This window comes from Pristiophorus japonicus, chromosome 2 (assembly GCF_044704955.1).
Source record: "Pristiophorus japonicus isolate sPriJap1 chromosome 2, sPriJap1.hap1, whole genome shotgun sequence".
NCBI classification, from domain to species: Eukaryota; Metazoa; Chordata; class Chondrichthyes; family Pristiophoridae; genus Pristiophorus; species Pristiophorus japonicus.
In genome coordinates, this window is record NC_091978.1 from 45,899,044 (window position 1) to 45,923,298 (window position 24,255).

General features: G+C 42.3%; 1 protein-coding gene and 1 long non-coding RNA gene across 3 annotated transcripts in view; one reads left to right on the top strand and one right to left on the bottom strand.

Moving 5' to 3' along the window:
- LOC139237535 (uncharacterized) overlaps positions 1–24,255 on the top strand; it is a 154,569-nt gene that overhangs the window by 130,053 nt on the left and 261 nt on the right. The window lies entirely within an intron of this gene.
- letm1 (leucine zipper-EF-hand containing transmembrane protein 1) overlaps positions 1–24,255 on the bottom strand; it is a 103,543-nt gene that overhangs the window by 73,880 nt on the left and 5,408 nt on the right. For both annotated transcript variants that reach the window (XM_070866923.1, XM_070866922.1), the window contains exons 2-3: positions 24,192–24,249; positions 14,860–15,313 (exon numbers count right to left, since the gene is read on the bottom strand). In XM_070866923.1, coding sequence (XP_070723024.1) covers positions 14,860–15,313; positions 24,192–24,249 — 512 coding nt within the window. The remainder of the gene's footprint in view (positions 1–14,859; positions 15,314–24,191; positions 24,250–24,255) is intronic.

Here is a 24,255-nt window from a genome sequence, read left to right on the forward strand (position 1 = left end):
CCCTACAAGTTTATCCCTTCAAGTATTTATCCAATTCCCTTTTGAAAGTTATTACTGAATCAGCTTCTACCACTTTTTCAGGCAGTGCATTCCAGATCATAACTCACCGTATAAAAAAAATTCATCTCTCTGGTTCTTTTGTCAATTACCTTAAATTTGTGTCCTCTGGTTACCGACCCTTCTGCCACTGGAAACAGTTTCTTCTTATTTACTCTATCAAAACTCAAGATTTTGAATACCTTGATCAAATCTCCTCTTAACCCTCTCTGCTCCAAGGAGAACAACCCCATCTTCTCTCATTGCTCCACATAACTGAAGTCCGCCATCCCTGGTTTCATTCTATTAAATCTCCTCTGCACCCTCTCCAAGGCCGTTGCATCCTTCCTAAACTGTGGTGCCTAAATTGGACACAATACTCTAGCTGGGACCTAACCGGTAATTTTAAAAAGGTTTTGCATAACTTCCTTGATTTTGTACTCTATGTCGCTGTTTATAAAGCCAAGGATCCTGTATACTTTTCATAGAAACAGCCTTCTCAACTTGTCCTGCCAAAGCCACTTGATAGGTTAAAAATTGATAGAGGTATTAGAAAGGCTTGCTGTACTTAAAAGTAGATAAATCACCAGGAGCGGTTGGAATGCATCCTACGATGGAGGAAAGTGAAGAAAGAAAATCGCAGAGGTACTGGCCATAATATTCCAATCTTCCAGATACAGGGGTGGTGCCAAAGGATTGGAGAACTGCAAATGTTACACCATTGTTCAAAAAAGGATATAAAGATAAACCCAGCAACTACAGGCCAGTCAGTTTAACCTCGGTTGTGGGGAAGCTTTTAGAAACTGCAATCAGGGACAAAATTGTCAGTCACTTGGATAGGTGTGGATTAATTAAGGAAAGCCAGCATGGATTTGTTAAAGGCAAATAATGATCAACCAACTCAGTGTTTTTTGATGAGGTAACAGAGGGTTGATGAGGGCAATGCAGTTGACAGTGTACATGGATTTCCAAAAGGTGTTCAACAAAGTGCCACAAAATAGGCTTGCCAGCAAAGTTGAAGCCCATGGAATAAAAGGGACAGTGGCTGCATTCATGGGATGTGGGCATCGCTGGCAAGGCCAGCATTTATTGCCCATCCCCCAATTGCCATTGAAAAGGTGATGGTGAGCCGCCTTCTTGCATCACTGCAATCAGTGTAGTGAAGGTACTCTCACAATGCTATTAGGGAGTTCCAGGATTTTGACCCAGTGACAATGAAGGAACGGCGATATACTTCCAAGTCAAGATGATGTGTGACTTGGAGGGGAAACGTGGAGGTGGTGGTGTTCTCATGTGCCTGCTGCCCTTGCCCTTCTAGGTGGTAGAGGTTGCAGGTTTGGGAGATGCTGCCAGAGAAGCCTTGGCATTGCATCTTGTAGATGATACACACTGCTGCTGGTAGTGGAGGAAGTGAATGTTTAAGGTGATGAAAGGGGTGCCAATCAAGCGGCTGCTTTATCCTGGATGGTGTTGAGCTTCTCGAGTGTTGCTGAAAATGAACTCATCCAGGTAAGTGGAAGTAATCCGTCGCACTCCTGACTTGTGCCTTGTGGAGGTGAGACACTCGCCACAGAATACCCAGCCTCTGACCTGCTCTTGTTGCCACAGTATCAGTTCAGTTTCTGGTCAATGGTGACCCCCCAGGATGTTGATGGTGGGAGATTCAGCGATGGTAATGCCATTGAATGTCATGGGGTGGTGGTTAGACTCTCGCTTGTTGGAGATGGTCATTGCCTGACACTTGTGTGGTGCAAATGTTATTTGCCACTTATTAGCCCAAGCCTGAATGTCGTCCATGTCTTACTGCATGTGGGCATGGAGTGCTTCATTATCTGAGGAGTTGCGAACTTCTAACCTTGTGATAGAGGGAAGGTCGTTTATGAAGCAGCTGAAGATGGTTGGGCCTAGGACACTGTCCTGAGGAACTCCAGCAGCGATGTCCTGGGGCTGTGATGATTGACATTCTAAAAAGGGAGGGAGAACAGCCAGTTGTCGTGGTGCACATTGGTACCAACGACATAGGTAAAAAGAGGGATGAGGTCCTACGAAACTAATTTAAGGAGCTAGGAGCTAAATTAAAAAGTAGGACCTCAAAAGTAGTAATCTCGGGATTGCTACCAGTGCCACGTGATAGTCAGAGTAGGAATCGCAGGATAGCGCAGATGAATACGTGGCTTGAGCAGTGGTGCAACAGGGAGGGATTCAAATTCCTGGGGCATTGGAACCGGTTCTGGGGGAGGTGGGACCAGTACAAACCGGACGATCTGCACCTGGGCAGGACCAGAACCAATGTCCTAGGGGGAGTGTTTGCTAGTGCTGTTGGGGAGGATTTAAACTGATATGGCAGGGGGATGGGAACCAATGCAGGGAGACAGAGGGAAACAAAAAGGAGGCAAAAGCAAAAGACAGAAAGGAGATGAGGAAAAGTGGAGGGCAGAGAAACTTAAGGCAAAGAACAAAAAGGGCCACTGTACAGCAAAATTCTAAAAGGACAAAGGGTGTTAAAACAACAAGCCTGAAGGCTTTGTGTCTTAATGCAAGGAGTATCCGCAATAAAGTGGATGAATTAACTGTGCAAATAGATGTTAACAAATATGATGTGATTGGGATTACGGAGACGTGGCTCCAGGATGATCAGGGCTGGGAACTCAACATCCAGGGGTATTCAACATTCAGGAAAGATAGAATAAAAGGAAAAGGAGGTGGGGTAGCATTGCTGGTTAAGGAGCAAATTAAGGCAATAGTTCGGAAGGACATTAGCTTGGATGATGTGGAATCTATATGGGTAGAGCTGCAGAATACCAAAGGACAAAAAACGTTAGTGGGAGTTGTGTACAGACCTCCAAACAGTAGTAGTGATGTTGGGGAGGGCATCAAACATGAAATTAGGGGTGCGTGCAATAAAGGTGCAGCAGTTATAATGGGTGACTTTAATATGCACATAGATTGGGTTAACCAAACTGGAAGCAATACGGTAGAGGAGGATTTCCTGGAGTGCACAAGGGATGGTTTTTTAGACCAATATGTCGAGGAACCAACTAGGGGGGAGGCCATCTTAGACTGGGTGTTGTGTAATGAGAGAGGATTAATTAGCAATCTCGTTGTGCGAGGCCCCTTGGGGAAGAGTGACCATAATATGATGGAATTCTGCATTAGGATGGAGAATGAAACAGTTAATTCAGAGACCATGGTCCAGAACTTAAAGAAGGGTAACTTTGAAGGTATGAGGCGTGAATTGGCTAGGATAGATTGGCGAATGATACTGAAGGGGTTGACTGTGGATGGGCAATGGCAGACATTTAGAGACCGCATGGATGAACTACAACAATTGTACATTCCTGTCTGTCTTAAAAATAAAAAAAGGGAAGGTGGCTATCAAGGGAAATCAGGGATAGCATTAAAGCCAAGGAAGTGGCATACAAATTGGCCAGAAATAGCAGAGAACCCGGGGACTGGGAGAAATTTAGAACTCAGCAGAGGAGGACAAAGGGTTTGATTAGGGCAGGGAAAATGGAGCACGAGAAGAAGCTTGCAGGGAACATTAAGACGGATTGCAAAAGTTTCTATAGATATGTAAAGAGAAAAAGGTTAGTAAAGACAAATGTAGGTCCCCTGCAGTCAGAATCAGGGGAAGTCATAACGGGGAACAAAGAAATGGCGGACCAATTGAACAAGTACTTTGGTTCGGTATTCACTGAGGAGGACACAAACAACCTTCCGGATATAAAAGGGGTCGGAGGGTCTAGTAAGGAGGAGGAACTGAGGGAAATCCTTATTAGTCGGGAAATTGTGTTGGGGAAATTGATGGGATTGAAGGCCGATAAATCCCCAGGGCCTGATGGGCTGCATCCCAGAGTACTTAAGGAGGTGGCCTTGAAAATAGTGGATGCATTGACAGTCATTTTCCAACATTCCATTGACTCTGGATCAGTTCCTATGGAGTGGAGGGTAGCCAATGTAACCCCACTTTTTAAAAAAGGAGGGAGAGAGAAAACAGGGAATTACAGACCGGTCAGCCTGACATCGGTAGTGGGTAAAATGATGGAATCAATTATTAAGGATATCATCGCAGTGCATTTGGAAAGAGATAATATGATAGGTCCAAGTCAGCATGGATTTGTGAAAGGGAAATCATGCTTGACAAATCTTCTGGAATTTTTTGAGGATGTTTCCAGTAGAGTGGACAAGGGAGAACCAGTTGATGTGGTATATTTGGACTTTCAGAAGGCTTTCGACAAGGTCCCACACAAGAGATTAATGTGCAAAGTTAAAGCACATGGGATTGGGGTAGTGTGCTGACATGGATTGAGAACTGGTTGTCAGACAGGAAGCAAAGAGTAGGAGTAAATGGGGACTTTTCAGAATGGCAGGCAGTGACTAGTGGGGTACCGCAAGGTTCTGTGCTGGGGCCCCAGCTGTTTACACTGTACATTAATGATTTAGACGAGGGGATTAAATGTAGTATCTCCAAATTTGCGGATGACACTAAGTTGGGTGGCAGTGTGAGCTGCAAGGAGGATTCTATGAGGCTGCAGAGCGACTTGGATAGGTTAGGTGAGTGGGCAAATGCATGGCAGATGAAGTATAATGTGGATAAATGTGAGGTTATCCACTTTGGTGGTAAAAACAGAGAGACAGACTATTATCTGAATGGTGACAGATTAGGAAAAGGGGAGGTGCAAAGAGACCTGGGTGTCATGGTACATCAGTCATTGAAGGTTGGCATGCAGGTACAGCAGGCGGTTAAGAAAGCAAATGGCATGTTGGCCTTCATAGCGAGGGGATTTGAGTACAAGGGCAGGGAGGTGTTGCTACAATTGTACAGGGCCTTGGTGAGGCCACACCTGGAGTATTGTGTACAGTTTTGGTCTCCTAACCTGAGGAAGGACATTCTTGCTATTGAGGGAGTGCAGCGAAGGTTCACCAGACTGATTCCCGGGATGGCAGGACTGACCTATCAAGAAAGACTGGATCAACTGGGCTTGTATTCACGAGTTCAGAAGAATGAGAGGGGACCTCATAGAAACGTTTAAAATTCTGACGGGGTTAGACAGGTTAGATGCAGGAAGAATGTTCCCAATGTTGGGGAAGTCCAGAACCAGGGGACACAGTCTAAGGATAAGGGGGAAGCCATTTAGGACCGAGATGAGGAGGAATTTCTTCACCCAGAGAGTGGTGAACCTGTGGAATTCTCTACCACAGAAAGTTGTTGAGGCCAATTCACTAAATATATTCAAAAAGGAGTTAGATGAAGTCCTTACTACTAGGGGAATCAAGGTGAGAAAGCAGGAATGGGGTACTGAAGTTGCATGTTCAGCCATGAACTCATTGAATGGCGGTGCAGGCTAGAAGGGCCGAATGGCCTACTCCTGCACCTATTTTCTATGTTTCTATGACCTCCAACCACCACAACCATCTTTGTTTGTGCTAGGTATAACTCCAGCGAGTGGAGAATTTTCCCCCGAATTCCCATTGACTGAAGTTTTACTTGGGCTCCTTGATTCCAGTCAGTCAAATGCTGCCTTGATATCAAGGGCATTCACTCATCTCATCTCTGGAATTCAGCTCGTGTCCATGTTTGGATCAAGGCTGTAATGAGGTCTGGAGCTGAGTGGTCTTGGTGGAACCCAAACTGAGTATCGGTGAACAGGTTATTGGTGAGTAAGTGCCGCTTGATAGCATCGTCGACAACATCTTCCATCACTTTGCTGATGATTGAGAGTGGACTGATGGGGCGGTAATTGGCAGATTGGATTTGTCCTGCTTTTTGTGGACAGATAGATGCCAGTGTTGTACCTGTATTGGAACAGCTTGGCTAGTTCTGGAGCACAAGTCTTCAGCATGACGGCTGGAATTTTGTCAGAGCCCATAGCTTTTGCTGTATCTAGTACGCTCAGCTGTTTCTTGGTATCACGTGGAGTGAATCAAATTGGCTGAAGACTTCTGCGCATAGATTTGAAATTAGCCAAGTGACAGGAAACAGTAGTGGTGAACGGTTGTTTTTCAGACTGGAGGAAGGTATACAGTGGTGTTTCCCAGGGATCTGTTCTAGGACCTTTTCTTGATATATAATAATGACTTGGATGTGGGTGCATCATTTCAAAATTTACAGATGACCAAACTTGGAAGTACAGTGAACAGTGAGGAGGAGATTGACAGACTTCAAGAAGATTGACAGGCTGATGAAATGGGTGGACATGCAGAAAAGTGTGAAATGATGTGTGAGGAGAGGACATATAAAGTAAATGGTACAATCCTAAAGGGGGTGCATGAACAGAAAGACCTGTGGGTATGTGTGCAAAAATCATTGAAGGTCACAGGACAGCTTGAAAAAGCAGATAAAAAGACATGGGATCTTGGGCTTCATAAATAGAGGTATTTTGGGCCCAAGTTTCCACATGATTTGCACCTGATTTTTAGGAGCAACTGGTGGAGAACGGACTATCTTAGAAATCGCAATTCTCCACATTTTTTTTTCTGCAGTTCTAGTGAGGTAGAACTGTTCTACTTTGGAACAGAATTTTTTCTTCAAAAGGGGGCATGTCCGGCCAATGACGCCTGATTTCAAAGTTTCCAGTGAAAACGTACTCCAAACTAAAAGTAGAATGGAGCAAGTGAAGATTTTTGTAGAACTGAAAAAACCTCTTCTACACATTAAAAAAATCAGGCGCAGGTTACAAATTAGGCGTCCAGAACGAGGTGGGGGGGGGGGGAAGGGAAGTCATTAAATTCTACAATCAATCCTTATTTATACTTCTACAAATATTATACAAATAAATCCAACCTGAATGAACATTTATAAGCAAAGAAAATATTAAATAAACCATCTTCCTACCTGTGTGAAAGTGCTTCAGCCATCGTTCGTTGCCGCGGGGGGTGGGGAAGGAAACCGCCGTTTGCCGCCGCGGAGGGGAGGGAGGGGAAGGAGACAGCGGTTTATTGCCGCGGAGGGGAGGGAGGGGAAGGAGACAGCGGTTTGTTGCCGCGGAGGGGAGGGAGGGGAAGGAGACAGCGGTTTATTGCCGCGGAGGGGAGGGAGGGGAAGGAGACAGCGGTTTGTTGCCGCGGAGGGGAGGGAGGGGAAGGAGACAGCGGTTTGTTGCCGCGGAGGGGAGGGAGGGGAAGGAGACAGCGGTTTGTTGCCGCGGAGGGGAGGGAGGGGAAGGAGACAGCGGTTTGTTGCCGCCGGAGGGGAGGGAGGGGGAGGAAACCGCCGTTTGTTGCCGTGGAGGGTGGGGAGGGGAAGGAGACAGTGAGAAGGCTGCAAGAAGCCTCAGTGCTGATGGCAATGTGCTTTTATTAAAAAATTTTCAAAAATTAAACAGCTACCAAGAACTACAAAAATGGCCGAGTGCCAATGTTTTTTTCACAGTGAGCATGCGCGAACGCTCCAACGCGCACGCGCAGCGTTGCCCGCAGGAAAAAAAAACTAATTTAAATAGTACCCGCCCCCTCCCACTTACAAGCCCCTCCAGCTTGGAGGGGCGCCCATTTTTTATCCTGTGGAAACTTGGGCCCATAGAGTGCAAAAGTGTAGAAATTATGATGAACCTGTATAAAACACTGCTTTGGTCCCAACTGGAGTACTGTGCCCAATTCTGGGCACCACACTTTAGGAAGGATGTGAAGGCCTTATTGCAGAAACAATTTATGAGAATGATTCCAGGAATGTGGGACTTCTGTTACGTAGATAGACTGGAGAAGCTGGGGTTGTTCTCCTTCGAGCAGAGAAAATTGAGAGGCGATTTGATCGAGGTGTTCAAAATCATGAGGAGTCTGGACAGAGTAGATAGAGAGAAACTGTTCCAATTGGCAGAAGGGTTGAGAACCAGAAGACATAGATTTAAGATGATTGACAAAAGAACCAAAGGTAATGTAAGAAAAAATGTTTTTACACAGCGAGTGGTTAGGATCTGGAATGCATTCCGGACCAATTATAAGAACATACGAACATAAGAAATAGGAACAGGAGTAGGCCATAAGGCCCCTCGAGCCTGTTCCGCCATGGCTGATCGGATCATGGACTCAGCTCTACTTCCCTGCCCGCTCCCCATAACCCCTTATCGTTTAAGAAACTGTATTTCTGTTTTACATGTATTTAATGTCCCAGCTTCCACAGCTCTCTGAGGCAGCAAATTCCAGAGATTCACAACCCTCAGAAGAAATTTCTCCTCATCTCAGTTCTAAATGGGCAGTCCTTTATCCTAGAATCATGCCCTCTAGTTCTAGTCTCCCCCACCAGTAGAAACATCCTCTCTGCATCCACCTTGTCAAGCCCCCTCATAGTCTTATACGTTTCTATAAGATCACCTCTCATTCTTCTGAATTCCAATGAGTAGAGGCCCAACCTACTCAACCTTTCCTCATAAGTCAACCACTCATCCCCGGAATCAACCTAGTGAACTTTCGCTGAACTGCCTCCACACCAAGTATATCCTTTCGTAAATATGGAAACCAAAACTGCACGCAGTAGGTGTGGCTTCACTAATACCCTGTACAGCTGTATCCCAACAGTTCATGGTCCACATTTTGTTAGGTCTTGTAAGTAGAAGCTGGAGGCAGAGACACAAATTCCTTTTCCCCACAGGCTCTTCCTAAAGGATGGTGGAGGGAGGCTCAATCACAGCTTTCAAAGGAGAGTTGGCTAAGTACCTGAAAGAAAAACATTTGTATGGCTACAGGAATGTAAATAAAGTGGAGAGCTGTTCTCAGAGGCCGCTGGCTTTGATTATGAATGGCAGTTCCTTTGAAGCTCAAGCAAAAAAAAGTGTAAGTGGTTTGTGTGTTCTCCTGCTCAGCTGTTGTCAGATACCATTTCAGAAGAACATAAGAAATAGGAGTAGGCCTTTTGGCCCCTCGAGCCTGCTCTGCCATTCAATGAGATCATGGCTGATCCTCGACCTATTTCAGGTATTATTCAACGCAAAAAGGACTGCCTTTGTTTAAAATCAGACTGTGATCGCTAGCAGAAATCAGTTTGGATTTCAGGTTTTGTAGCTCCAAAGTTTGAGGTTTTCTGAATAGAAACTGTAAACCTTGAATACTCAAAAGAAAAAGTGGCCATTTTACCAATTAGCCTTAATGTAGCTGAAACTATCCTGAACAGACAAAGACTTGTTCAGTGAGAGGAGGCTTTTGACTGAAAATTTTCAATAGCACTGACATTTATTTTGCTCGATCAATTGTTCCGGAAAGGTCATTTTCCCCTCTCCAAGGAGGAGAAACCATCCTGAATGGTAAACATCTACCTCCTTCACCTGGTGTTGCATGTCAGAATTTCCACTGATCATTTCTGCTGTATAGTCACAGTTTAACAGCTGTAACTTCAGATGCAGGGCAAAAGACAGGGTTTACAATTTATATAAAGTCGACTTTGCTTCATTCAAATTATGAAAAAAAAACATCCATGGTGTTCTATTAAAATTACTTAATTCAAATTATTGGATATTTCAAGACACTCTCTAAAGTAATTTTGAATTAAAAGGACTAAACTATTTTAATAGAAAATGCGTTCTTTGTGGCTTATAAAAGAGCGACCTTTCAACAGCAAAAGTGGTTTGTAAAGCATTCAATTGAGCTTTCTACGCACACACTGAATACACTGCCTAAACAATAAATGTTTCATTCCAAAACGAAGACCCACTTTCTGGCAAAAACATTGAAAAAAAGGCATTTTCCCCATGAAGTTCTAGATTGCTTTTAATTATTCTTTAAAAATAAAATGTTGAGTACAAGGTAATAAAAACAAAGGACATTCTTACTAGAAACTCAGTTACTTTCTAACGAGAGCATTTGGCGCAACACATTAGCTTTCATCGCTGTTCTCTCTTCCTCATCAGCAGCTTTCATTGCACTCACTATCGTTCCACAAGCAAAACAAATGGGCATACACAGAAACTCACATGGCACAGAACATACTAGTTTTGTATAGAATTTTATTTTCTACCCGTTAACCTGAGCAGATAAATCACACGGAGCAGAGAAATCACAATATAATTACTGAACTGCTAGAAATTCTGGCCCGTTGTGCGTAACAATGGGGATTGCTACAATATACGTGCTTACAAAGAAACAATATGCTAATGTGTATTAACCCCTTTCAGGCCTCCACAACGCACTTAATCTATACTTAGCTCTCATACCCAGTAATTTATTTTGGAATTACACGAGGCACACTGTTCTCTAGCAATCAGCTACAAATTATTGTGATTTACTCTATAAATGTCAGAATTCTTAAAGATTCAGTGTGAAATTCATAGCTGCTTATACTGCTGTTTTGCAGTCCCTCAGGCCCCACGTTTAAATGAAATGAAAAGGTCTGATTAACATTTTGTGTCTCCAATTCTCAACCAGATTGAGAGGCTGAGAAGGCCACAGCCAGGGAAGGAAGAGAGAGAGAGAGAGAGAGAGAGAGAGAGAGAGAAAGATCGTGGGTTGGAGGCTGTGGATCAATCGGAGGGCCAGACGGAGGGAGGGACCCAAAGGCAATATTGGAAGGGTTGGGTTGGTGGGAGATTGTGGCTGGGAGGGATGCAGGGATGGAAAAGAGAGCAGGTGCGTGGAAAGACGCCTGCCTGCTGGATCCAATTGTCCTCACCTCCCTTTAAATGCCAGGTTGAAATTTTAAATGTAGATTAAATCGAGACACGCAACCTCATTATAATATTTAAATGACCAATCTGCCTACTGGGAGCGGATTGGTCACCCCACCCCCCCCACCCCCCATTAAAACCGAAGGTAGGCAGGTTTGGTTTGAGATTTTTAACATTTATACATCCCACCCGACCCAAATCCACCTGTTTTGGGGGTTAACATTTTCACCAATATTTCTTTTCTGATCACCAATCTTCCTCCCAGCTTGTCATTGTATCCATGATACTACATGCTGCTGTGATAGAAGAGCAGCATTGAATTACGAGAAGCATCTCCTGACAAACCATATCCTGTAATACAGCCAGAGAGATCTAGAATCGATCAAAAACAGGGAGGGATCTTTCAAAAATGAGAAATAATGACATTCTAGAATTTTAATTAGTTTAATATGAATATTTATAAAATAAATATGTTTGTTGAAAACCTCAGAAATCATCATGTTAATGTTTGTTGAAAACCTCAAATTGTATAGAGCTACGCGACCATTTTAAAAATCTTGTACCTCAGACCAGTTTGTTCATCAATACTCAACTCGCATTCTTTAAAACAGATTACTGGATCTCCAATGGCCTGCTCACATATAACAAGGGATTTGGAGCACAGTTGTGATGTTTAGCTTCTAACATCCAGTCTCCTTTATGGCCACTGCTCTAAACAAGCAAATCCAAGGATAATATCAGTTTCTAAATTGCCAATTGCCATAGCACAGTTTGCAAATTTTAGAATCCAGTCCAATGATCTGCATTGTTCACATATAAAAATGTATTTTGTGCAGATATATATCCTTCACTCTTATTTCAAAGCTGCAATGTTACTGAGGTTCCGATACAGGTTCGACCTCCCAAATCCAGAGTTCCAAAATCTGGACATCACGCTGATCCGTGGAGGGGCAGTCTGGAATCCAGAAAATGTTCTGAAATCCAGACATTTAAAAAAAAACATTTTAATATATAAAACGGCGATAGCAGTATTTTTGCGCCAAAAATTCCAAGAATCACTTTTTTTTTTAAAAAAGGCCCGGCGGTAAAAATCAGCGGAAACTGCAGTCCTTGCCAACTTTAGTCAGAGGGCGATTACCGCTGAGAGTTGGACCTAGGGAGGGGGAAAACAAAAAAATTGCAACAAAACAAAACATTTTTTTTAAATCACAAAACATTCACAAGACACTTAACTATTGAATCACTGAAAAATAATTAAAAATAAAAACTTTAACTTACTTTTTTTTTTGCAGGTCTTCATACCTACTGCTGTTTTTGGGGCTGTGACACAGGTTTTTCTCAGGCGTTTTTTTGCCACCCAGAATACGGGTGCGCCAAAAGTCAAAATTCAGGACGTCAGAAATGCGCACTGTGTCCTGGGTCTGGCCGCTCCTCTTCTCCCTGCTGCCTCCGGTGTTCCTTCCTTGGGCGAGCTGGCGCGCTGTCGGAAAATACAGGTACACGACAGTCGGCCCGAGGGTTTCCGGATTTCTGCTCTGAAATCCGGAAATACCCAAACCTCGGCTCGGGCGTTTTCAGATTTGGGATGTCGGAAATACGTTCCAAAATTTGGAAATACCCCAATCCGAAATAGCCTCGGTCCCAAGGTTTCCCGGTTTCGGAGGTTGAACCTGTAATGGTTATGACCTCAAGCAGCACTCCGTTTATGACAATCTAAACCTTCAAGCAACATGGCTCTACAAGTCATGACATCACAATGACGCCACACAATTTATGTAATTTCTCTACTACTTTTAACTGTCACTAGTATTGTGTTTGTCCATTTACAACCACAACATTTCAAGCTTTGCAGTACTGCAAATTATGCCAATCATTGCAAATAAGATAGTTGCATTCAATGCAGGTCTTGGAGCTGGGTTCTGCCCAACACCAACACCAAGGGGCAGTTCACCAAGAAGCAAGGCCTTATTGGCACACAGGTACTAAAACACACAGCAAACAAATGCCTTGAGGTAAAACCTTTCATGGCAACACTAAAAGGTTTCCTCGAAAAGTAAGGCAACAAATGATGAAATGAAAACATCTGTACAGATTCAGGTCACTGCAATGCAGATGGCCTTAGGAGGGGGTATGTGCATGCTTGTCCAAGTGGCAGACAAACTGGCCTCCTCAGTCTGACAATGTGGAGAGTAGAGATGCACAAGAAAATACATTCCACTACCCAATTTGCTAGTCTATTTACTGATGATTATTAAATAGTGGGAAAGAAACAGCTGTTTATATTGATTAAATCTTCCATCAATCTGCATAAAAGTTTAATGCTCTTTGCAAATTAATTGAGGTACTACCTTTCAATAGTGGGATGAAAAATAGAAAGAGATGGCAGATATATCTACTGTAATAATATTTGCCACGGCAGAATTTAGAACTATCTAACTGGAAAACTGTTTCACACCTGTGCCAGACATGGCAAGATGGGTCAACTAACTTGGAGCAGAAGCCCGGTTAAACCTGATGGATTATTTGTGCAGAAACTTCATCCAATATATTTGGCACGATTCCAAATACATTTGAAGTTATCTCAGGAATCAAAAGTCTTTCCTCGGGCATTAATTTGTTCTGACTCCAATCTACAAAATCATGAGGTTTCCTTTAAAAGAAGGGATTGGTCATATGTCATTTGCACTAGCAAGAATTCAAATAGCTTGGGGAACCTGATACAGCTCATCAACTCTGAATACGCAGAAAAAAGTTTTCTAAATTACTTCTATCGCAATCTGTGTAGAGGGCGTCAATTGCAATCACCAAAAATGAGTTGCACAAACACTATGTCGATTAAGACATCCTTGTTTTCACAGACTGGAACAACATTTGAAAAGCAATCAAGAAAACTTCTAAAATGGAAATTCCCCCCCATGTCGTTCTCCTTCACGAACATATGGGAAATTGTATGCCCTTCTGCAAAGTACCCATGAGTCTTTCAAAAGGGAATTGGATATATACTTGAAAAGGAAAAATTTGCAAGACTATACAACAGCAATATTAATCTAAGCAAAAGTTACAAGAGACCACCGATCTAAAGGATTTGGATAAATACTTGAAGAAAAGCATGTACAGGGCATTGGGATTAATTGGACAGCTCTTACAAAGAGCTAGCACAGACAATGGCCCGATGGCCTCCTTCTGTGCTGTGTGAGTCTTCGGTGACTCACACCCTTTCATTGGCCAACAATGGACCTGCACTGGGACCTCTGTCTATAATCTCAGTCAACATAATCTTAAAGCTGATCATATACCGGTACAGGTCTTCACTGACTAAAAACATATCATGGAAGCGTCTACATCACAACAGTGACTACACCTCAAAAAGTACTTCACTGGCTGTACTGTGCTTTGGATTGTCCGGTGGTCGTAAAAGAAGCCACAGAAATGCAAGTCTTTCTTTTTCCCCTCAGAGGAAATTGGGGGATGGGGGAAAGAGGAAAGAGAAATAGAAAGAAAGGCTCCAAGACCAATGACTTACTTTTTCTATGGCAACAAATGTATTGATTTTGGCAAGCTACTCTGGTTTAAAACACTCAGCTAATGCAAGTGCCAACCTATCACCGACTACAGCCATGGAATGACAACATTATCTTAGCACCGTCAATGAGCTGGGCAAACATTGGATGACACCAGACTGCAGACCAAACCAAGGCAACAAGTTCCTTGTTTTTGAAGCCTAATGAGAAGTATTTAGAATGTAACAAATTTTAAAAGCTCTTGCAACAACAGAAGATAGCTTATGTTAATATTGGTCATTGGGAAAGACATGTAGCATTTTACACAAATTTCAAAACAGAGTTGGTATTAGTCCAATAAGGTCACAATAAGATGCTACTCAAAATGGAATTGGTAAAAACAACAAAATCTGTGTAGACTTAAACTATAAATAGAAGAATTTTGACAAGAACATGCAGAAAACTGGGGAGAGGGGCAGGGGAAAGAAAAGTTATTACAGGGTCACCAGTGTGCAGTATTTCCTCCCTCCATGGTAGAATGGAGATATTTTACTTGCATGCAGTTGTTGAACAAATGAGGAACAATCCATGCTCTAATAATCATTCCAATGAAGGTGACCAAGACTTAAGAAATTTCTGATAAACCTGAAATGTGCACTAAAACATGGAACTTCAATTCAAAATGTTCACCAATAAGTGAAGTATGTATACAAATGGTCTACTACACATACCTGTCTGTGCTCTCTCCTCGATAGAGTATATCCGTTCAGAATCCGCCACATCATTCTGCCTGCTATCTTTGTGTCAATCCACAACAATCTGAAGCCATGATAATAGTGTTTTACTTCATCTACAATCTTCTGACCCAGGGACTTACGCACTTCAGGTTCTATAGGACTATACACAGGACCTCCTTCCTCCAGTCGCTTATTCTTATCCTTTAGAGACTTGAGAGATTTTTCTACCTTGGAGTCATCATATAGTTGATGTGTAGAATGCCACCATCTTACTGAAACACACTGGGTTCCAATAAAACTCATATTGGTAGAAGTGCATGGCAGAGGAGCACCCACCACCCCACAGTACAAACGTTTTGGCCCTTTTGTCCAGTTACTATAGTGGTCCCTTATGTGCAAAGAACTGTTGTTTGTGGACACTGTGCTGCAGTTTCTGAACCAAACATTTCTGAAAAGGGAAGGACAGAAAGAAAAAATATTTAGAACAATTTAATTTGTAAAGAAAAGTGAAATTTCCTCAACCTATTTTTCAGAAAGAGTTTCAATAATTTGCTGCATCAAACCACTTCAATTCTTATGGAGAAATGTAAAAGTACAATTTAGTGACATTACTGAGGTCTGCCATATCTAGATTCAGATTGGCATTATGAACACATTTTATTCTGAACGGTTAATATATTTAAGGAAAATGTTACAAATAAACCATAAAACCTGTTCAACATTAAAATAATCTGACAGTTTCCATTGCAATCCCTAAATGATGACAAATAGCATCAGAACTTTGCAGAATAGACAGGAGCTAGAGCAGAGGACAGCAATGTCAGGAAAAAATGCATCAGTGCACTTTACACTAATTGATTGTGATTCTTGTATTAATTTGTGTCAGTCTTCACAGTAGAGGAAGGTATAACATAACCAGACATTCCATGGAAATTAATAATGAATCAGGGATTAGAACTCACTAAAGTTAACATAAACAAGAAAACATTAGAACAAAATATTGGCACTAGAGACTGACAAATCCCTGGACTTCAAAGGAAGGAAACTGCACGTGCTTTAGCCATAATCTTCCAAAGCCCTCTCAATTCAGGAATTGTTCTTTTAGATTGGAAAATGCCAAATGAAACTGCGAGAGAAACAAGGAAACTGTAGACCTTTTAGTCTAATATCTGTTGTGGGGAAGTTATTGGAATCTAATCTAGAAATTAAGGACAAAGTGACTGAGCATTTAGAGAAATTTGATCTGTTTAGAGAGCGCTAAAATGGATTTGTAAAGTGTAGGTCATGGCTAACAAACCTAACTGATTTTTTTGAGAAAGTATATAAAGTAGTCGTCAGGGCAATATTTATAGATGTAGTTTATAGATGCTAATGTAGTACCCTTGTTTAAGAAGGGAGAAAACGATAGGCCGAGTAATTACAGGCCTGTCAGTCTAACCTCAGTGATGGGAAAATTATTGGAAAAAGTCCTGAAAGACAGGATAAATCTACATTTGGAAAGGCAAGGATTAATTAGGGACAGTCAGCATGGATTTGATAAGGAAAGATCATGTTTGACTAACCTGATTGAATTTTTTGAGGAGGTAACCAAGAGGGTCGATGAGGGTAGTGCGTACGATGTAGTGTATATGGACTTTAGCAAAGCTTTTGATAAGGTCCCACATGGTAGACTAGTCACGAATGTTAAATGCCATGGGATCCAGGACAAAGTGGCTAGTTGGATCCAAAATTGGCTTAGAGATAGGAAGCAAAGGTTATTGGTTGATGGATGTTTGTGACTGGAAGGATGTTTCCAGTGGGGTTCTGCAAGGCTCAGTACTGGATCCTTTGCTTTGGCTGATGTGCAACGGTCACCTCAGTACTCCTTTCCTGCTTTCTCTCCATACCCCTTGATCCCTTTAGCCGTAAGGGCCATATCTAACTCCCTCTTGAATATATCCAATGAACTGGCATCAACAACTCTCTGCAGTAGGGAATTCCACAGGTTAACAACTCTGTGAAGAAGTTTCTCCTCATCTCAGTCCTAAATGGCCCATCCCTTATCCTAAGACTGTGTCCCTTGGTTCTAGACTTCCAACATTGGGAACATTTTTCCTGCATCTAACTTGTCCAGTCCCGTCAGAATTGTTTTTGTTTCTATGAGATCCCCTCTCGTCCTTCTAAACTCCAGTGAATACAGGCCCAGTCGATCCAGTCTCTCCTCATATGTCAGTCCTGCCATCCCGGGAATCAGTCTGGTGAACCTTCGCTGCACTCCCTCAAGAGCAAGAACATCCTTCCTCAGATTAGGAGACCAAAACTGAACACAATATTCCAAATGAGGCCTCACTGCAGTAAGACCTCCCTGCCCCTATACTCAAATCCTCTAGCTATGAAGGCCAACATGCCATTTGCCACCTTCACCTCCTGCTGTACCTGCATGCCAACTTTCAATGACTGATGTACCATGACACCCAGATCTCGTTGCACCTCCCCTTTTCCTAATCTGCCACCATTCAGATAATATACTGCCTTCGGGCTTTTGCCCCCAAAATGGATAACCTCACATTTATCCACATTATACTGCAACTACCATGTATTTGCCCACTCAACTAACCTGTCCAAGTCTCCCTGCAGCCTCTTAGCATCCTCCTCACAGCTCACAATGCCACCCAGCTTAGTGTCATCTGCAAACTTGGAGATATTACACTCAAGTCCTTCATCTAAATCATTAATGTATATTGTAAATAGCTGAGGTCCCAGTACTGAGCCCTGCGGCATCCCACTTGTCACTGTCTGCCTTTCTGAAAAGGACCCATTTATCCCGACTCTCTGCTTCCCGTCTGCCAACCAGTTCTTTATCCACGGCAGTACATTACCCCCAATACCATATGCTTTAATTTTGCACACCAATCTCTTGCATGGGACCGTGTCAAAAGCCTTTTGAAAGTCCAAATACACCACATCCACTGGTTCTCCCTTGTCCACTTTATTAGTTACATCCTCAAAAAATTCTAGAAGATTTGTCAAGCATGATTTCCCTTTCATAAATCCATGCTGGCTTTCCAAATGCGAATGTCAATTACGAAGGGGCATAGTTTTAAGGTGGTTGGTGAAAGGTTCAGAGGGGATTTGAGGAGAGGATTCTTCACGCAGAGGGTTGTGGGGGTCTGGAACTCACTGCCTGGAAATGTGTTGATGCAGAAACCCTCACCACATTTAAAAAAGGTGCTTGGATGGGCACTTGAAGTGCTGCAACTTGCAGGGTTACGGACCTAGAGCTGGTAAGTGGGATTAGGCTGGATAACCTCTTGTTGGCTGGTGCAGATACAATGGTAAGTACTGCAGCGAATTGAATATGGTCAGGGTGATCTCCTGGATGAGTCGGAGAGAAATTTTCCCAGATTTCCCCCCCCCCCCCCCCCAAATGGCCTGGGTTTTTAATCTGGTTTCTGCCTCTCCCAGGGGATCACATGGCTCCGGTTGGGGTGAAATGTAGAATGTTTCAGTGCAAGGGGTGTCACAATTGTGTGGGGCAGACTGGGTGCTCTTTACCTTTCTGCCATTGGTCATAGGTTTATTTGTAATCTTCAGGGTTGCTGACCAAGGGCCGTGTGGCTCTTTATCGGCCGACGCGGAAACGATGGGCCAAAATGGCCTCTTTCTGCACTGTAGATTTCCATGTTTCTATCGACTTCCAGAAGGCATTCGATAAAGTTCTACACAAGAGACTGTTAACTGAAATTAAAGCTCATGGAATTGAAAGCAAATTAATTGACCTAGCTAGGAGATTGGTTTGGTGGTAGAAGAGAGAGAGTAATGGGTATGTACTCGAAGTAAGTGACTAGTGGTGTCCCAAAGGATCAGTGCTGGAGCCTCAACTATTCTATATATTTTTGATTTTGATAACACAATACAGAGCCATATAATGATTGGTGACATAGTAAGCAGTGTGGACCGGATCATAAAAATTTCAGAAACATGGATAGCTTAAGTGACTGGGCAAAACTGTGGTGGATGGATTTCAACACAGAAGTGTGGTGTCATCCATTCTGGACCAAAAACTGATACATTAGAGGTTTTTTTTTTAAATGATGAAAAGCTAGGAACAGTCGAAGTCCAGAGAGATTTCAGGGTCCACGTACAGAGATTGCTAAAATGTAGTCGTCAGGTACAAAAAAAATAATCAAAAAGGCTAATGGAATGTTAGCCTTTATATCTAGAGAGCTAGAATACCAAAAGGAATAATGTTTTGCTACAGCTATACAAAGCCATGGTTGACCCGCATCTGGAGTACTGTGTACAGTTCTGGACACCACACCATAGAAAAAGATTATTGGCCTTGGAATGAGTGCAGTGCAGATTCACCAGAATGTTATCAGGGCTCCAAGGGTTAGATTAAGAGGAGAGATTACATAAACTAAGCTTGTATTCCTTGGAATATAGAAGGTTAAGGGGTGATTTGATTGAGGTTTTTTGGATTTTGAAAGGAATTGATAGGGTAGAGAGAAATATTTTCTGCCAGTCAGAGAGTCTCGGACAAGGAGACATAACCTTAAAACCAGAGCCAGGCCATTCAGGAGAGAAGTTAGGAAATACTTCTTCGCAGAAAGGGTGAAACTCTCTCCCACAAAAAGTAGCAGCTGCTAGCTCAATTAATCATTTTAATTCAGAGATAGAGCGCCTTTTGCTAATTAAAGGTATTAAGGAATATGGAGTCAAGGAGGGTGGAAGGAGTTAAGATACAGATCAACAATGATCTCATTGAATGGCGGAACAGGCTCAAGGGGCTGAATGGCCTATTCCTAATTAATGAAACACTCTATTAAGGTCATTTATTCATACTCAAGATCCGAAACATGTCTTGGTTCTCGAAATAATATCAGTAAACAATCAAATTCTTGATTTAATAGCAAGGATCTCCCTCAAAAAAGGACATTGGCCCTCTGTCTTCATATTCCTGTGTGTTGGCTTTCCAATTGTGCCGTATATCATCCTTCACTTAAACAGGTTGAACCTCCCTTATCCAGAACCCTCGGGACCTGGCTTGTTCCATATAAGGGATTTTTCCGGACGAGGGGTGGTCACATTAAATTGGATGGTACACGTACTGAGCAAAGGATATAAGGGCTGGCTAGCTTGGGGCTGGGAGTGCACCAGCGATTGGGGGAGTCGGCAGAGAGGTAGGACTTTAATTTGTTCATGTCGGAGTTCTGCGCACGCGGCACCCGGTGGCCAGGAATGGTGCTGGACGAGGGGCGGTTCCGAATAAGGGAGGTTCAACCTGTACCACCATAACCAACCAAGAGGTGCATAAGGTTGTTGTTTCTCCAGATATTCTGTGAGGAGGCACATAGTCTCCATCAAACCAAGAATGTTGTCTAGTCATCGAAGTCATTTTGGGAACTTAGTTCAGTAGCAAATTACTTCAGTACTTGACTATGAATGTAATTATTCTAAATAAATCAGGACTTTGGAAAGAATTGAAGTTAGTAACATTTCCCAAAATTACATACATGCTAAAAATAGTGCAAGTCTGAACCCACACACAGCTTAACATTTATTTGTAACATCTATTTCTACAACAAACCTTTCTTCAGTAAATCCAGTGGCATTACAAATTACAAAAAAAATGCAGCTATGGAATTAATTTAAGGTCATCAATCCATATTACTCCACAGTCCCAAATGAAAACACAGTTGAAGACCCATGGAAACTGGATAATATAGTCTTTACCTTCTTCCAGAGCCAGTTATATAAAGATGAATATACATGTATGTGTACATAAATCTTTTGGATTGCTCGCAGTAAGCCAGATGCGACGTCATGTTTTACAAGTTCAAGACCATTGATATCATGTACTGCACAATGTATTCTTCTGCTGCTAAATTGAAACTATATCCTTTTAAGGCTAAAGTGCAACTGCTATCAACACTGACATTCGTTTAATTGCTCATCAGACTACAGGTTAGAATCTTGGTTTTCTTTCACTTTTTTTTTTAAATTAAAAAAAAAGATTGGTAAACTGAATCAAGGGTGCAGACATTCTGTCTCCTGCATCAATTAAGGTATTTTCAATTGTTGGGGGGACTTGTAATAAAAATTATACATCACTAGCAAATTCTCTGTGGCACTACTTATGGTAAGTCAAAGGATGAACTTTAGAACAGGAAGATTATATGCAAGCAATTTTCTTGCAAACAGCCAAGTGTGTCTCTGATTATGTCTAACTGCCATTCAGAGGGAGGTAGATAGATTGAGAATATTGTAAAACAAGGATTTTCTAGCCTGATTTAAGACATTTGGATATCTTCTGGAGATTTGAAGTGGATGTGAGGTAGTCCATCGCTCAAAGTACTCACAGGTACAGACAGCATATCAGCGACCAGGAACATCCCAGTTTACATTAGAACATAATAGGAGCAGGAGTTGGCCATGTGGCATCTCGAGCCTGTTCCACCATTCAATAAGATCATGGCTGATCTTGACCTCAACTCCACCTTCCTGCCTGTTCCCTATAACCCTCAACTCCCCTATAGTTCAAAAATCTGTCCATCTCAGCCTTGAATATATTCAATGACTCAGCTTTCACAGCTCTCTGGGGCAGAGAATTCCAAAGATTCACAACCCTCAGAAGAAATTTCTCATCATCACCTGAAATGGGCGACCCCTTATTCTAAAACTATGCCCCCTAGTTCTAGATTCTTCCACAAGGGAATTTAAATAATATTTTGCTTTTCTATTCTTCCTACCAAAGTGGATAACCTCAGTTTCCCCACATTATACTCCACCTGACAAATTTTTGCCCACTCACTTAACCTAGCTATCTATTTTCTTCTTAGGCAGTCCCTCGTATCGAGGATGACTTGCTTCCATGCCAAAAAGGGATGAGTTCACAGGTGTTTCAATGAAGGACCTAATATTCCAGGTCCGGAACTACTTGAAGGGTAGAAGATGCCTGTGCGTGGATTTAAAAAAAAAAAAAACGTGTGGTGGCCGTTGCACACCAACCACCACACGGGCTTGGCCCAATGGCAAGTATTAACCAAGACGACTGGAGACCAGCGCTGCTGCACGGACCTAGTGCGCGCACATAATCGCAGTGTAGGCTGGCTCGTGCTGCCCCTGGCCTCTTCTGGGCCCCGATCACATCGCTCTGCAATCTCTTGCTGCTCCTGCTGTACCTGCCCACGCTCCAAATCAGCAACCTGGATTCTGGTGACGTCCAATCGCCCTCCTGCACCAACTCGCACTGCTCCCTGGAGTGGTATGCTCCTTTTAAGGCCCCGACCTGCCGCAGATGTTCCTTGCAGGTCAGGGCCTTAAAAAGCTCACAACTTGCTTTCCTACCTATCTTTGTATCGTCAGCAAATTTGGCTACAATACACTCTTTCCCTTCATCCAAGTCATTAATAAAGATTGTAAATAGTTGAGGCCCCAGCACTAATCCCTGTGGCATACACTATAGTTAGTTTGCCAACCTGAAAATAACCCATTTATCCCAACTCTGTTAGCCAATCCTCTATCCATGCTAATTACCCCCAACACCATGAGCTCTTGTGTAGTAGCCTTTTATGTGGCACCTTATCGAATGCCTTTTGTAAATCCAAATACACTCCATCTACTGGTGCCCCTTTATCCACCCTGCTCGTTACATCCCCAAATTTAAATAAATTTGTCGAACACTATTTCTCTTTCATAAAACCATGCTGACTCTGCTTTATTGGATTATGATTTTCTAAATGTCGTGCTACTACTTCCTTAATAATGGATTCCAGCATTTTCCAAATGACCAGTTTAATCTCCAGTCCGCATCAAGTTAGCTGATCTTTGCCAGGGAGGGGATGGAATGGAGAAGAGGAATCTCAGTATCTCCAAGCCAGTGTTTGGAAAATTGTCTAGGATTTGATAACTATCCAGTGATCAATGCTGGAAAATTCATGAGTGTGGATAGAGCATGAGCAGGATCGGTCTCAGTTGCAATGTCTCCCATTGTCAAATATCTCACCAAAACTACAGCGAGGTCACTGTGGGCTCAGCACTTGTAGAACTGCAGTCAATCAGTAGTCTGTGCCTTCAAAAAGGGGATTGGTTTCCTTATATTTAATATACTAAATATAAACAACTGGTATACTAACATAACAGAATAGCCAATAGTATGAATATTGAATTTATTGCACTATGAGGTAACAACATAACAGAATAGCCAATAGTATGAATATTGAATTTATTGCATTATGAGGTAACAACAGCATGTCATCAAATATTGGCTCTTTTCATAGATTAACCAGAATTTTTTAAATTAGAAGACCAAACAAAGGAATTTAGTGGTACAGGGATACTGTATAAAAACAACTTGTTCCTACTATTCAGAATACATTAACCATTTATCAAAACAATTACGAAGAATTGCAATTCACATTTTTCAGTACAATACATCTTCAGGATGAATTGGATGGGGGGAGGGGGGGCGGGTGGTGGCGGGGTTGGTGGGGAAGAGTCTAGTTTGGGGTTTGAGGCCGGAATCAGATCGCACAAGGAACGTCAACACCTAGCTACCAACTCAGTACTTTCTCAGTCTCTGGTCATCAATTTATCATCTGTCCTGTCAACATGCCCAATAATTCTGCCAAAATCAATCCTCACACGTTGTCACCATCCTTAAAAGGAATAAAATGAACCCCACACAGCCTACTCTTGATAATTGGAAGTCGTTTTTTTTGTATTTAAAAAAAGTTGAATTGTCCCAATTAAGCAATGCAAATAACACACCAAGTGAGAACTTAGTCCTAAAAATAATCAAATTGTCAGATAATTCAAATTAAGCAACTGTAATTCAAGAGCAGCATACAGTACATTCAAGATTGCCACAAAACCTGGAACCAAAGGGCAGAGGCCCGAGCTTAGAAAGAAGGTGTACACCGTTTAAATGTAACTATTTTCCAGAGGATGGTGACTGGTGAATGCTTGGAACAGACTGTCCAAGAGGCAAATAGTGCGGAAAGGTTGCGGTCAAATTGGACAGATATTTGAAATGGAAGACATTTGTTTTCAGTGTCAGCCAAATTGAATCACTTTATTTACAACATTTATTATCCCAGTCCAGCAAACAATTCCTTTACTACATCACTAAGTGAATACCATTCAATTACAGAGAATTGGCCCATGCCCAACAAATATTTCTGTTAAAAGAGCATCTCTATTAGTAGCTATACTAAGAGTGTTGGGGAAATCAACAACGGTTAACTTGTAAAATATACACTGGACATGAATTAGTGAATTCATTCTGCTGGTTTCCATTCTAGTCAAGTACTATATTGTAGTCGGTCAGTAAATGGTTTCCTTACCTGTGGCTTGTCAACCTTAGTGCAGTACAGTTTAGACAGACAATTTCACCAAAACCACCTATAA